Here is a 14,455-nt window from a genome sequence, read left to right on the forward strand (position 1 = left end):
GATAACACATTGATACAAATATTTTATCACAGGTATGATAAAAAATTAATATTTTATCTTTGATAAAATGACTCTACCAAATATTGAAATCAACGATATTTATTTATATGACAAACACTATAAAAACATCACGTATACAATAAATAACAAATAATACGACGAAGTAATAGAATCTTAATAATTGTAAATAAAATTTCATACGATGAAATATATAAAATTCGTATAAATAATCGTAATAATTCATAAAAAGAAAAAAAGACGAAGCGAAAATTACTTCGTTAAAATAAAAAAAAAAAAAGTGTTAAAAATTTATATTCTTAGACAATATCAACGTGAACTCAAAATAAAATCATTCTAAAAATATTCTTAAAAAACGATATCTCAATGGAATATATCATTAACGAACGTAGCTTAAATAAACTAAAAGAGAAAAGAAAAAAAGAAAAAAGAAGAGAGAGAAAGAGAGAGAAAGAGAGAGAGAGAGAGAGAGAGAAAAAAATTAGCACAAATAACAAATTCCAGATGACGATTCAGATGCCTTTAGATCCACGATTGTTTAATCGTATTGCTTGACAAACCTCTTCCTTGAAGAAATGATTCATTACCTGCGATTCATTACCTTTGATAATATAAAACTATTGATAATTGTCTGGAATGTTAAACCGAGAATCAGTAACAATAACATCACCGTATTCTATCTTTATGACTAGTTCTGTTTTCATTTCGATGAAAATTTTCATTGGAATGTTTTACATCTTCTTTCTTCTATTTTTCTTTTTTCCTTTTCTTCGCCTTCTGGAAAATGGATTGAATAAATAAATAAAAATATCAAAAGGAATGGACGTGGCTTCCGCTATATTGGATATTTCCCGTAGATATGGCCGCTCCTGGTTCGTCTTATCAACCATTTTTGATTGTTCTTGTAGAATATTTTATCGGTGGTTTGGGTGCTTTGAGAATTCTGCGGTTGGGCCACGTTCAAGCCGAAAATCGATTTCTTCGGGATCGTGTTCCTTTTCTTGCTGGAGGAACGAACTCTGGATATATCTTCGTCGGAGTAATTCCTGTTTTGTATTCGTCCACGGGAGAAAATCGAGTCACCGCATGCGTGAACGCAATTTGTCGAACTGGAAGTTACGTTCGAAACGCAGAATTGGTCTTCCGGATGTTCTACCGTGATTCTGTGAGTGATCGATCAGGGGAAAAATTTCATTTGAAAATGTTCAATCTGTTGTTTCAATCAATTTAATAATTGGCCAGTTTTGTTAACGATCAATCGAATAATTCTTATGGTTATTCGATCAATCAGTTTTTAAATTAATTTTTTCTTCGATCACCAATTGCATAAACTAACGTTTCTATTCCCGCAGATTCGAAAACGTTTCGCACTTCGTCCTTCTCACACTTCGACGCAAGGATTACGAGTAGAAAAAGGATAATACAGATGACGGAGAAGGCTAGGATATCTGTGGTAACGTTCCTTAATGTTATGCTACGAAGTTTCGAATCCGAATTGTCGAAATTTTCATTGTTTGTCGCTATCCAGAAGAACTTGTACAAAATCAAATCCTAAAAAAAAAAAAAAAAAAAAAAATAATCATTACGTTAGATCGTGTTAGATAAATCTCATAGACATAAAATAAATAAAAAGATATATTTTAAGGTAAAATAATGGCAATTCTTTTTTTTTTTTTTTTCTCTCGAATGTTATCTTCTTTAATTCAATTTTATTATCACATAAATTGATATGTGAACTTCATTACGCGAGAAGGTTAATCACGCAATCGTACCCGTAAGTATATAGAAACTTGGCGGATGATGAGCCGCACGAGATAGTAAATGTCGCTCAAATTATCCATCATCGATCGCCACTGAATAATCATTACGAATTCGATTAAACGGCGACTTGTTTCTCGTGGATGGAGTGGAAATTTGTCAGACCATCTTGTTGCTCTATCGACTGCCCAGAATTTGACAAAAGATTTCCACCTATATCGAAATTACATATTGTCATTTGTTATCGTACATATCGTATATCGCGTTTCCTCTTAACTTCTATTTCTATTTCGACATGAATATATGTATATGTATATTACATTGAAAAAAATTTTAACTAAAGCTCGATGTTATCTTTTGAATTCAATTCAATTTATTTCCTTTAAAATATTTTTTATTATTTTCAAATACCAATTAATATCGAATGATTCATTTATAAAAAATTTTCCAACAGAATTTTTTATATTCACGTGTGAAATTCACGAATGAAGTCACGGAAAATCGATATGATTTCGAAAGCATTGAGTCATTCTAGGAAAAATATATCTCGATATTTCTTCGATAATTCAAAATGTCAATTTGCATCTTGGTTTACATATTTTACGAAACATTCGCAATGATAGTGTTGTTTCCATTGATTTAAAAAAAAAAAAAAGAAAGATCTCTATCATCATGGCATTATAATTTTAACATCTGCATGAAATTTCCTTTCTTTTTTAATCTTTTCTCTTTTTATTTTTATTCTCGATCGAAATTTTTAAGAAATATTCACCACTTCGTTTCATTTTCTTTCGTTTCTTTTTTTTTTATCTTTCTTCTTCCTCTATCTTTTTTCTTCAAAATGTGCTCGTATCGCATTGCATCTACGAAAGTAATACGCGCGATTTTTTATGCTTTTACAATTTTTTATTCTTATCCAAGCTGATAAAGGAGAACACGTTGATTACAATTCTTTATCGTCGAGCGAAGCTTTGAAGCTTATACACGTTTTACGAATGATCGTTGGATTACTTGGTTTTATTGTCCTGAATTCATTACGAACCGTGATATCAGATCAATAAAACTTATCGATAAAGCGCAACGTTATTTAACAAGTTTCCGACAGAAGTTTTGTCGAATCTGTTATTAAAATATAGTTAAAAAAAAAAAAAAAAAAAAGAAAATGTTACCTTGAACAACTCATTTCTTTCTTCTTTCGTTTATTTCTAAGTGAATATCTTTGATATCTGTACACTATAAATTAATTATATCGAATAATTTACTAATATTGAATATAATTTATTTCAAGAAATTAATTTATTTTTTTTAATATAAAAATTTTATCAAAAAAATAAAAAAGGATTTTTAATATTTCTAAGAATTATAAATACATGGAAATTTTTAATTTAAACGTATATTTCTTTTCAATTGCTATTTATTTACCATCATACGAAATGTCCTAAAAAATTCAAGCAATTAAAATTTTTTCAATTATTACTCAAAGCTATAAAATTTTATTTCTTCAATTTTCATTTCATTAGAAAGTCACTTGTCATCCTGTCAAAAAAAGAAAATCAAAAAGCTTTAACAAACTATTAATAAATATTGGGAGAAATAAAAAAGAAGAAAAGTTCGAAGAAAAACCAACATGTCATCAAAATTGTGTCTCTTTGATTTTTCTTTTTGATTTTTCTTTTCCAAAATATATTTACAGTTTCATTCAAAATTCATTACGGAAATCATCAATTCTTACGAACTGTGAATATCTCTTACGAGATGCAACACGTGCGTCAGTATTATGCAGGTAATACCTCGACAGAACTGACGATGAGATGAAGTTTTAGGTGTACGAAAGAGAACGTCTGCGTCGATCGTATCTAATCGACGCTCGTGTTACAACTCGAGTTTTATTTCGCGCGAGTCATTCGTTGCAGTATCTTGCTAATACAAAATCAGTTAGAAGGTATCTTACCTGTCTTTAATCCTTTCGATAGTAAGCCATTATTATTAATTTTTCTAAATTTATTTCTTTTAATTCCTTTTTTGTAGAAAAATTTTGTAAATCAATTATTATTATAAACAATGATTATTTTAAAATTGCATTTTTTAAATTTCTTGATATTTGATATCCACTCTCGCTCTATCCACTTGATATTTTGAATTAATCACTTATTTGAAGAAATTTGAGATTTTAATCTTCTAAAATTCGTCACCTCGATGAAAGGGTTAATAAAAAATAATGGGTGGTTTGATAGATCGTCGATAAAAGTAATATATACGATAAAAAAAAAGTAACCTATTTTTTTCGATTAAATTATTAATTCTTTCGGATGTTTTATCCTTCTCACAATTTTTTCCATTGAAAACGAAGTGAAGTGAATTTTTTTTTCCTTTGTGAAAAAGTGTCTTTAGGATGATTTATAAATTGTGCCGTACTTTTGCCAGTGTTTTTTGACGGATCGAAATGACGTTATCGTGGTTCCATTAAAGCAACAATAACGAGAAAAGAAGGAAGAAAAAAACATGAAAAATTTTGCGATGACAATTTCTATTCTTCCGAGCTATGATTTTTTACACGAAGAATGATAAATAAATCATTGGAAGAATTATCTGACAAGATTGTTGGAGATTTAGAAATAATCTCTCGAGATAAAGAATAAATTTGACAATTTCAGAGAGAGTATCAGAGCCATGGAGAAAATCGAGAACGGTGTTTATGTAAGAGATTTTTCTTTTTAATAAGATGAACGATTTGGAAACGAAGTTTTGAGTTAACAAATAGAATATATTTACAGAAGCAAAATGGTTACACGAACGAGGTTTTCCAGATGGAAAATATTCCTCCGGGACAAAGAGAAAATAATCAGAAAACGAAAGAAGAGGATGCGAAAAATATTTCCTCCGTATGTGACTTGTTTTTCTTCAATTTCTTACAAAAGAGTAAAATTGTTAAAAATTAATCGATTGTAAAATTAAGCAAATAATTAAGATAGTTTTTAATAGGAAATATTTCAAGAAATTTTGGTTTATTCCATTGTGATATCTTGGGCCATCATTTTCAAAAATTTTAACTTCACTTTAACATATAGGAGTTTCGTTTGTTTATTTTCAATAAAGATGTTTGCATCAAATTTATCTTTGTATTATATCAATGGTATTATCATTGTGTTAATTTTAAACAAAAAATGATAAATTGTAAAACAAGTCAGAATTAATATTTGCATTACACGATCATTGAGATTTCTATTCAAGGTTTCTTTATTTTTTGCTTTTGGGATTAAGAAATAACTGTTAATTATTTATTTTCCATTACCATGTAAAATATCAACAATTATAATGAATTTCCATATTATTTCCATTCATTTTCCAATATTATTTCGAATTATTCCTTATTTCTTACTTATTTCACTTAGTTCATCATTCTATATGTTCTTTACTCTTCTTAATACAATTATAATATTATTAAACAAAATCTTCTTTTTTAATCGTCTTATGTATTTTTCTTGTTGGCTGTTGTGCATTTTCATTATCATTTGTTCAAACTAATTAGAGTATCATCTGAATTTATTTTTGTTATCAATGCAATGAAATACTTATTATCTTCAACACGTGCTTTTACACACTCATTTTTAACATTCTATTTATCTTGTCAGATTATCTGAAAGATAGAAGACTCGAGTAAATTATCTTACCATTATTCTATCCATTTCTTCTTTATTTTCTTTTTCTTTATTTTTATTTTGAAACATCATGTTTTAGAGGGCGGAATGGGGAGGAGGATTACAATTTTTAATGGCGTGCATCGCTACTTCCGTAGGCCTTGGAAACGTGTGGAGATTTCCCTTTACCGCCTATGAAAACGGAGGAGGTGCTTTCCTAATACCTTATATTATCGTTTTGATATTCGTGGGGAAACCTTTTTATTTTTTGGAAGCTCTTCTCGGCCAATTTACCAACAGATCATGCGCGAAGACGTGGGGCATGGTACCAGCCATGAAAGGTGATTGATGGCCAACAGAATTTCCAAACTTATCTTAATAATTTTTAAAATAATTCTTCCTCTAATGTATCTGATCAGATTTTGAAAAAATTATTTTAAAAAATATTTTTAATCCTTAAAAATTGTTATCAGAGGAGATTGTATATAAAATAAAATTTGTTTGAGATGAAATTTCACAATTTGACAACTTGTTAAGGTTTGAATAATTTTTAAACGTTTTCTCCCGATAAAAAGATTAGACGTTTTAATTTTTACAAGTGGAATTTTAGGTTTGGGATACGGTCAAGCATTCGCAGCGTTTTGCGTTCTTACCTATTATTGCTCCTTAATGGGTTTAACTCTTTATTATCTCGTGGCTAGTTTTCAATCTGAGTTACCTTGGTCTTACTGTCGAGAAGAATGGAAGGATTATTGCGTCGATACAGTTTCGAAGGATAACAACTTGAATGGGAGTGCCAGTTTATTGACTATTTATAACGGCACCTTTCGTAGCTCTGCAGAATTATATTTTAGGTATGTAGATAAATATTTTTATCTTCTAATCATCGGTCCACTTTTATTCTATAAAAATTAACAATAATCTCTTCAATGTTACATTTCGTTTCATATTTTTTCTCCCAACCAGCAACAATTATTTAAACATTCGATCTCTAATAATAACTAATAACAATGTACTCAATTTAAAGAAATGGCAAAATCAATTTCACAATAATAAAACAATGATTTCACTTTTTACAATTCTTTAAAAACATTTCCACATTCCTGATTAAATTTTCAGAAAGATCGTCCTGAACGAGTACGAATCCATCGAAAATGGAATTGGAACACCCTCTTGGCAGCTCACGATTTGCCTCTTCATAAGTTGGGCAACGATCTTCTGCGTCCTGTGTCGAGGAATAAAAAGTACAGGGAAAGCTGTGTACTTTCTCGCCATATTTCCATACGTTATCATGATAGGTTTATTAATCAGATCGGTGACCCTCGAAGGAGCGGTGAACGGAATTCTTTTCCTCGTTACGCCCGATTGGGACAAACTGTGGCAACCGAATGTTTGGTATGCCGCCATCACCCAATGCTTCTTCTCCCTTTCCGTTTGCTTCGGCCCGATCCTTACTTACTCGTCCTACAACAATTTCCAACACGGTCTTGGCAGGTAAGATTTTCTTTTTTTTCTTTTCTTTTTAATTCAAATTCCAATTGAATATACTATAGATTATTTAGAAAAATTGTAGTTTAAATAGTCGATTTTAACAACGCAAAGATTAATCTATAAGAAAGACTATCGAATTATGAAGATTTTCGAATTGTTATTTTCTTTATTTATTTATATAACGCTTAATATGTAATAAATTTATTTTTTTTTTAAATTTGAATATTAATATTCTAATAATTATTATATATTCTATTCTAATAAATCTAAACTGTTGTTATATTTATTCAAAAGAAAGGAGGATTAAAAAAAAATTATTTTACTTTTAGAAAGAAAAATGCACTTACCCGTTAGATTCTATATAATAATTCACAATTTTTTTCGTTCGTTCATTTCAGAGACGTATTGATAGTGACCACTCTGGATACTTTCACCAGCCTAATAGCAGGATGTACGATTTTTGGCATTCTCGGCAATCTGGCCCACGAATTGGGTAACGTGGATATATCAAAGGTGGTTCGTGGTGGTACAGGGCTGGCTTTCATCTCTTATCCGGAAGCGCTGTCCCAGTTCAATTTTGTCCCACAACTTTTCGCCGTCCTGTTCTTCATCATGATGTTCGTACTCGGCGTTGGAAGCGCTGTCGCTCTTTGCGGCGCCATTTTTTGCATCCTTTGCGATCATTTCCCGAATACGAAACACTGGCAGCTGGTCTTTATTCTTTCCATTTTTGGATTTCTCATTAGCCTCGTCTACGTTACACCTGTGAGTATTAAAATAAGATTCAACGACAAAGGATATTGGAGATTTTATCATTTTATTTATATATCCAAATATTTTATATATTCAAATTAATTCTTCTAAATTTTATTTGCACTCATTTCCCTTATAAATTCCATTTTAACTTGACTTTAAATTTTTATCATATCGTTTAAAATATTATGTTTAATTAGGGTGGGCAATGGTTCGTAACTTTGGTCGATTATTACGGAGGTACTTTCGTGGCGATCATCGTCGGTGTCTTGGAAATGATAACAGTGTTCTGGATCTATGGTTTGTCGAATTTTATCAACGATGTTGAGTTCATGCTCGGCGGAAGACCGTCGTGTTATTGGAGATTGTGTTGGGCTTTTATTACACCCATATTAATGATCGTTATTTTGATCTACACGATCGTCAGTTATGAGTCGCCTACTTATGATAATATGCCATTTCCAGATTATGCTTATGGTTGGTGTTTCCATTTCATTTTCATTTTTTTTTTTTTTTTGATAAATTCAATATTTTTATCTATATAACATTATAATATATATACGATTAATTACATCGATATTTAATCGATTATAAATAGGTATAGGATGGTTCCTACTAGCTTTGGCCCTTTTCGTGATCGTTGGCTGCATTTTGCAGAAAATGATACAGTTAAGATCGTCGTCTATAATCGAAGTGAGTAATACAATTTAAATTTATTCAAATATCATAAATTTACTCAAAAATCCAGATTTAATACGAGATTGTTATATATATGTATATTTTATTTTATATTATATTATATATTAAACTTTTCTTTCTTCCTTCAATTTTGAATCGTAATTTGTTTTCCAGACTGTCAAAGCAGCGTTCAAACCCAGCGAGGAAAAATGGGGCCCCAGAGATCCTAATATTCGGTCAGAGTGGAAGGAATTCGTTGCTTATAAGAATTTCCAAAATAGAGGCGGTTTTGTCAAGACTTTCTTAAAATAAAATTAAATCGATTAAATCTACACGTGTCTGTCTAATTTAATGTTCCTCCTTATTTCCTTTCCCAAGTTCCTTTTAAAAATAGATATTTACTCTAAAAAACACACACAGAGATAATGAAAAGTTTACCAAGCTTATTAAAAATAAATGAAAAATAAAAAAATTTAGATAATGGATTCAGACAGATCGATAAATATAGTTCAGACCTGCAATAGATTCCAAGATAAATTATTCACAAGATTAAACGATCGATTCGAAACGAAAAGCAATTTTTTATATATTAATTTGCATAGCGGTTGTACTCGAGAATAAGCATCCAATTAGTATAAGTAATTAAACAAGACGTTGGAAAATCGTTGAAATTCATCGAAGCATCAGGACATTAAAATGTTTTCACGATTCACGAATTATTTCCTATTTTTCTACACTGAATAATGAAGTTACGTAATGAAGAATTCCTTTTGGAATTCCTTCACAATAAAAACTAATCAACTATATATAGAAGCATAGTAATTAATTATAATCTCGCGCATTCTCTAATACGTATAAGATTTATCGGATATAATTTTGAAATTAAGCATAACTCGTGATGGACGTTTGCTAATATAAACTTTATTACAATTTTTCTCAATTGAAGATGTGACGTGTACTTTTGTTAGAATGATATTTAATAACACATGATATATTGCGAGGAGATTGTTATTATTACTAACTGATAAAGTCAGGAAATATTTATGTTTTTGTCTTGTCCGTCAATTTTTACGTCTTAAATTTTTTAAAATGTAATTTTAAAAAATTATTATTATTATTATTAATTATTATTATAAATTATTATTATTATTAAATTGGTCCACGTAATTGGTCCTAATATAATTTTTTAATCTCTTTATTGAATTTTAAGTTGAGATATAGGAAAAATAAGACGACTTTAATTATAAAATACTCCGTACTGATTTTCCTCTAATTCTTATTAAACAATAATATGTTCCATGTTGATTGTATCAAATATCAAAATTATTAATTTCGAATATAATAGTGATGCATAAGATAAGAATTGTGCATCGATGAATGGATTTATATCTTATAATTAACTTGTGTATTTGAACAGGTATAAACATCTATGTGCAATTAATATATGTTAACTAATACATTATAAACACAATGTCAGATTTTTAAATTGAAAATGGTAGAAAAGTTACTTGCTCCAACATTCTGCCTATTGCACGTTCGAAGAATCTTCGATAATTTAATGTATATATATATATATTTCATAAATATTTACGAAATTTATTATATAGTTACATATAATTCCAAGACACTTCAAGTATTCCAAGTACTGTATTATCAAGAAAAGAATTTGAAGGAGAGAGAGAGAAAAAGAAAAGATTTCTACTTTAGAAAGGAAAGAAATATTGACAAAGAGAGGAAAGAGATTGAAAGATAATAATGAAAGAAGATATATATCTAAGAGAAAAGATTTGGATTTGGAAAATATAGCACTACGTGTTATTTTCCAGATTTCTCATAGCATAAATCGTTTATGCGAGTGTACAATTCTCTTCAGTCTTCTAAACGCTCTTGCCACGCAAAGATCGCGCTTTAGATCCCTGGTCAACGATTCACGATACGTAAACGGATGGACAAGTGATTAGTGATTATGCATTGCACAAAGGTTTACAATTTTTCGTATCGTGATCATGAGTAAAATATATGTAAATTATCGAAAATATGATATAATGATGTATTAAATGAATCATACAAGTTCGATTTGTTCATTTCACGGTGTGATCGTGAATATTTCGTTAAAATGGAAATTTGATTGAAATGAAAATTATTGTTGTACGCGTGTTCACAAAATTGAAGAAAGATTAATATAAATGGCATCTTGGAAATTGTTGGTCGAAATATCGTGTAATTCGCAACAGCTTAATCTAAATTGCAGTTGTAAAATTTTATTACTAAAACACTTTTCTTTATCTTGGTCTTTATCTTCAATCCATCATTAATCTAAAAAATTTGAAACGTATTAAAATATAATAAAAAAATTATTGAAATTATTAAACAATATTAATTTATCGATAGTTCTCATTACTATAATCTCTACCATAATTTCAGAAAAATGTTTGACAAGAAATAAGAGGGGAAAAAAAAAAAAGAAATTCGTAAAAAAAATTTTACATTTCTCCTTATCATTGAATCGTAGATCAAACGACTTTTCCTTCGAAATTTCCTTTATTACCGTGTTTCTTTTATCTGCCTATAATTACTCGGAATATTACTACGCGATTACGTAAAACTGCACGTTAAACGAGAAATTTTTCACTGTTTATTTGCCATTGTTAGCAAAACATGAAATGATATGGTAAAAAAATGAATCGAATACATAGATTTCACATTGCAGAACAGTTTTGTCAACAACAACGATGGCGTGGAAGGCTCCTATAGACTTTCTGTGATATCGAACAGCGAGAAACCGATCGAAAATGGGGTGAGTTTCTTTTTTTTTTTTTTTGACAATACGTAAAGATATTAATATTCTTTATAAAAATATTCCAATAATATTTTTAGAAAAATATATCGTTCAATTTTCACTTTTTGATAAGAATATTTAATTATTATTATTATTATTCATCAACATCTAAGCTTTGAGATCTTATTATTTATTTCTATCGTCAGAAAAGTTTAATTATTATTATTCTTTCATTTTTCACAGTCAACGATTGTCATCGAGGAGAAACCGTTAAAGAGAGCTCAATGGGATGGTAAACTAGAATTTCTAATGTCCTGCGTGGCATTTTCGGTCGGTCTTGGAAATATATGGAGATTCCCTTACACTGCCTACGAAAATGGCGGTGGTGCATTCTTGGTGCCATACATTATCGTACTGTTCATTATTGGAAAACCGATTTATTACATGGAGATGATATTAGGACAATTTAGCAGCAGATCTTGCATACAGGTTTGGTCCATCTCACCCGCCTTCAGAGGTATTTCAATTATTACGATTCTATCTATAATACATATAATGCAGGGTGACCTAAATAAAATAACAATTTCAACACATAATAATACATTTTTTAAACTGATATATCGAAGATGGAGACACATGGAAAAGATATGCAATTCTTCTTTATTCTACTTTTGTCCGACAACAATACGAAAAAGTTGAAAATTCTAATTTTCTCACTCCCTTCCATTCTTTCAGGCATTGGATACGGCGTGACCGTTTCCGTTTTCTCGGTGGTCACTTATTATTGCTCCCTGATGGCGTTGGCGATATTTTATCTGTTGGCTAGCTTTCAATCGGTTCTTCCATGGGCGTTTTGTTGGGAAGAATGGAAAAACATCTGTTTCGACAGCAGTTCGGGCAACAACGAAGCGAGAAATGTTAACAAAAGTAGCTCGGCCGATTTGTACTTCCGGCAAGTATAATAAATTTTAAGTAAATTAATTTTTCATTCCATTATTTAATATCAAAGTAAGTAAGTTCGAAAGAAAATTCTCTTTGTTATTTTTCTCCCCACTCAGCAAAGTGGTGCTCAACGAGGCTGGAATACACGAAGGATTAGGGGATCCATCGTGGAAATTGGTCCTCGCATTGTTCGTCAGTTGGGTGTTCATTTTCATAGTGCTTAGCAAAGGCGTGAAGAGCAGCGGGAAAGCGGCCTATTTCCTTGCTTTGTTTCCATACGCGATCATGATAGCTCTTTTAATCCGGGCAGTGACGCTGGAGGGAGCCGGGGACGGTATAATATTCCTTTTCAAACCAACTTGGGAGAAGATCTTCGATCCATCGGTTTGGTACGCGGCTGTCACTCAATCCTTCTTCTCTCTTGGAGTTTGTTTCGGCGCTGTTATCATGTATTCCTCATACAATCGTTTCGACCACAACGTATTGAGGTAATACCTTCTATTAATTAAATTTATGTTTCGCCATCCTGTGATTTTTTTAAAACGATTAAATTAAAATTCTCGAACAACATCAATAATTTTTTTTCTTCGAATGTTTCATGTTGCAAGAAAAATCGAGGAATTTGTCTGCAAATTTTATTACAAATAAATAAAATTAATTTATTCGCTGAGATATAGATCTCTTGTATAAATTAAATATCTGGAAAAAATATCTTAACAAATTGTTGCAGGGATTGTACGTTAGTGACAACTATGGATCTAATCACGAGTTTAATAGCAGGAACGACAATTTTTGGGATTCTGGGCAATCTCGCCCACGAAACTGGTAGAAACGACATATCAACGGTGGTTCGTGCCGGTACAGGGTTAGCTTTCATCTCTTATCCGGAAGCGTTAGCGAAATTCACCGTTGTTCCTCAATTATTCGCCGTCCTGTTCTTCCTCATGCTGTTCGTCCTGGGAATCGGCACCACTGTGGCCTTCACCGCGGTCATTAGCAGTGTCATCAAGGATAGGTTCCCCAGTTTCCAAGATTGGAAAGTTGCTGGTGGCGTTTCTTTCGCTGGTTTCCTGATTGGGATCGTTTATTGCACGAGAGTAAGCGTTTCGAATAATTCGTTGAAAAAAAAAAAATATTATGCATATTATAATTTCTGTTAGTTTTTTTCTTTTTCTTGTAAATTTTTCAGGGTGGACAATACATCTTGAACTTGGTGGATTATTTTGGAGGAACGTTCATCATAGTGTTCCTGGCTTCCTTTGAGGTTATCGCAATTTCTTGGATATATGGTAATAAATTTTTATTTTTTAAAAAATTAATAAAAAATTTTTATTTTCTCGCGCCAATTTTTTCGAATGATCATGAAATTAATTTTATTTTTAATATCTCCGTAGGAATCGATAATTTTTTGGACGATACTGAATTCATGGTGGGCAGCAGACCTTCGATTTATTGGAGATTCTGCTGGTGCTTCTTAACCCCATTGACACTTTTCTGCATCCTCATTTACTTTCTCATTGATCTTACTCCTATCAAGTACAATGGGGAATACTATCCAACTTCTGCCTACGGTATGATTATGAATTCTACACGTTTGAATAAACAGAAATTATCTATTCCATCTCAAAAAAAAAAAAAAGAAAAAAATGAAAAATTGTTCAATAAGGATAAAAGAATAATCTAAAAATAAATAATTGTTAAAAATCTGCATGATTTTTCTCATAAAAGCTTGGAAATTTCTATCAAAATTCTTCAAGAAGAATCTATATAATTTTTTTAAAAAAAAGTTATATTACGTTTCAGTGTCTGGTTGGATGCTTTTGGGATTAGGAGTGATCCAACTTCCCATCTGGATGATCGTCAACAAATTAAAACAGAGCGAAGGAAAATCTTGTTTGGATGTAAGTATAAAAAAAGTGGAATTAGAAAAATAAAATATTTTTATTTCTCTTTTCTTGTCGTAGATTTTTAAGCCTAGTTCCGATTGGGGACCCAAAGATCCGATAAAGTACAAAGAATGGAAAGAGTTCAAAGATTCGAAGAGGATGGCGAGGATGAGTCTGAATAAGAAGAGGTCGAGAATTATCGCGTTGTTGATTGGAGAGGATTGAATAAAAATTACAGTATTAACGAAATGAATCAAGGAATTTTGAATTCCCATTCGAAATTTGTTTCTTCGTTTTTGTTATCGATCATATCGTCGAGAGATCAATGACACTATTATAGACAAGGTAGTATTATAAATATTAAGACTTTGTAAATAAATATTAAGCTCTTATCTTGCTTCAATAATTCTCAAATCTAAAATAAAGATCGAAGCAAGTAGCGATATATGGTATAATGTATCACAGAAAAAGTGAAATTTATTTTCTATATTGTATACGTCACTGATATATCA

At 30.6% G+C, this 14,455-nt stretch overlaps 3 protein-coding genes across 7 annotated transcripts; 2 read left to right on the top strand and 1 right to left on the bottom strand.

Moving 5' to 3' along the window:
- Window positions 1–787: 787 nt before the first annotated feature.
- On the bottom strand, window positions 788–2,017 carry LOC122711346. The gene is made up of 3 exons (XM_043930059.1): window positions 1,791–2,017; window positions 1,355–1,569; window positions 788–1,181 (listed from the first exon to the last, which is right to left on the bottom strand). Exons 1-3 carry the CDS (start codon window positions 1,881–1,883, stop codon window positions 854–856), a joined length of 636 nt encoding a protein of 211 aa, XP_043785994.1. The 5' UTR covers window positions 1,884–2,017; the 3' UTR covers window positions 788–853.
- Window positions 1,145–8,668, top strand: LOC122711345 (sodium-dependent nutrient amino acid transporter 1-like). 5 transcript variants are annotated; one of them, XM_043930058.1, is made up of 11 exons: window positions 1,145–1,183; window positions 1,371–1,471; window positions 4,201–4,473; window positions 4,551–4,658; window positions 5,515–5,755; window positions 6,025–6,268; window positions 6,534–6,908; window positions 7,304–7,670; window positions 7,859–8,135; window positions 8,257–8,351; window positions 8,511–8,668. In XM_043930058.1, the coding sequence occupies exons 3-11, from the start codon at window positions 4,447–4,449 to the stop codon at window positions 8,646–8,648; spliced, it is 1,872 nt and encodes a 623-aa protein (XP_043785993.1). In that variant the 5' UTR covers window positions 1,145–1,183; window positions 1,371–1,471; window positions 4,201–4,446; the 3' UTR covers window positions 8,649–8,668. The 5 variants fall into 5 exon arrangements, with proteins under 5 accessions (XP_043785993.1, XP_043785992.1, XP_043785990.1 ...); XM_043930057.1 differs by lacking the exons at window positions 1,145–1,183; window positions 1,371–1,471 and adding an exon at window positions 3,631–3,718; XM_043930055.1 differs by lacking the exons at window positions 1,145–1,183; window positions 1,371–1,471 and adding an exon at window positions 3,636–3,748.
- Window positions 8,669–10,170: 1,502 nt separating this feature from the next.
- On the top strand, window positions 10,171–14,454 carry LOC122711045 (sodium-dependent nutrient amino acid transporter 1-like). Its single transcript, XM_043929439.1, has 10 exons — window positions 10,171–10,317; window positions 11,047–11,133; window positions 11,359–11,632; window positions 11,851–12,067; window positions 12,174–12,545; window positions 12,788–13,154; window positions 13,247–13,346; window positions 13,452–13,628; window positions 13,861–13,958; window positions 14,022–14,454. The coding sequence occupies exons 1-10, from the start codon at window positions 10,303–10,305 to the stop codon at window positions 14,166–14,168; spliced, it is 1,854 nt and encodes a 617-aa protein (XP_043785374.1). The 5' UTR covers window positions 10,171–10,302; the 3' UTR covers window positions 14,169–14,454.
- The last annotated feature ends 1 nt before the right edge of the window (window position 14,455 follows it).

Source organism: Apis laboriosa, unplaced genomic scaffold (assembly GCF_014066325.1).
Source record: "Apis laboriosa isolate Shangri-la unplaced genomic scaffold, ASM1406632v1 scaffold16_cov148, whole genome shotgun sequence".
Taxonomy (NCBI): domain Eukaryota; kingdom Metazoa; phylum Arthropoda; class Insecta; order Hymenoptera; family Apidae; genus Apis; species Apis laboriosa.

Bases quoted from the DNA above. Each gene is read 5' to 3' on its own strand.
- LOC122711345 (XM_043930058.1), top strand. From the start codon at position 4,447: ATGGAGAAAATCGAGAACGGTGTTTAT. The intron at 5,756-6,024 runs GTGATTGATGGC...GTGGAATTTTAG, and splicing joins CATGGTACCAGCCATGAAAG to GTTTGGGATACGGTCAAGCA. The intron at 6,269-6,533 runs GTATGTAGATAA...TTAAATTTTCAG, and splicing joins TCTGCAGAATTATATTTTAG to AAAGATCGTCCTGAACGAGT.
- LOC122711346 (XM_043930059.1), bottom strand. From the start codon at position 1,883: ATGATTATTCAGTGGCGATCGATGATGGATAATTTGAGCGACATTTAC. The intron at 1,570-1,790 runs GTACGATTGCGT...TTTTTTTTTTAG, and splicing joins AAGTTTCTATATACTTACGG to GATTTGATTTTGTACAAGTT. The intron at 1,182-1,354 runs GTTAGTTTATGC...GATCACTCACAG, and splicing joins GAATCTGCGGGAATAGAAAC to AATCACGGTAGAACATCCGG.
- LOC122711045 (XM_043929439.1), top strand. The intron at 11,134-11,358 runs GTGAGTTTCTTT...CATTTTTCACAG, and splicing joins AGAAACCGATCGAAAATGGG to TCAACGATTGTCATCGAGGA. The intron at 12,546-12,787 runs GTAATACCTTCT...AAATTGTTGCAG, and splicing joins TTCGACCACAACGTATTGAG to GGATTGTACGTTAGTGACAA.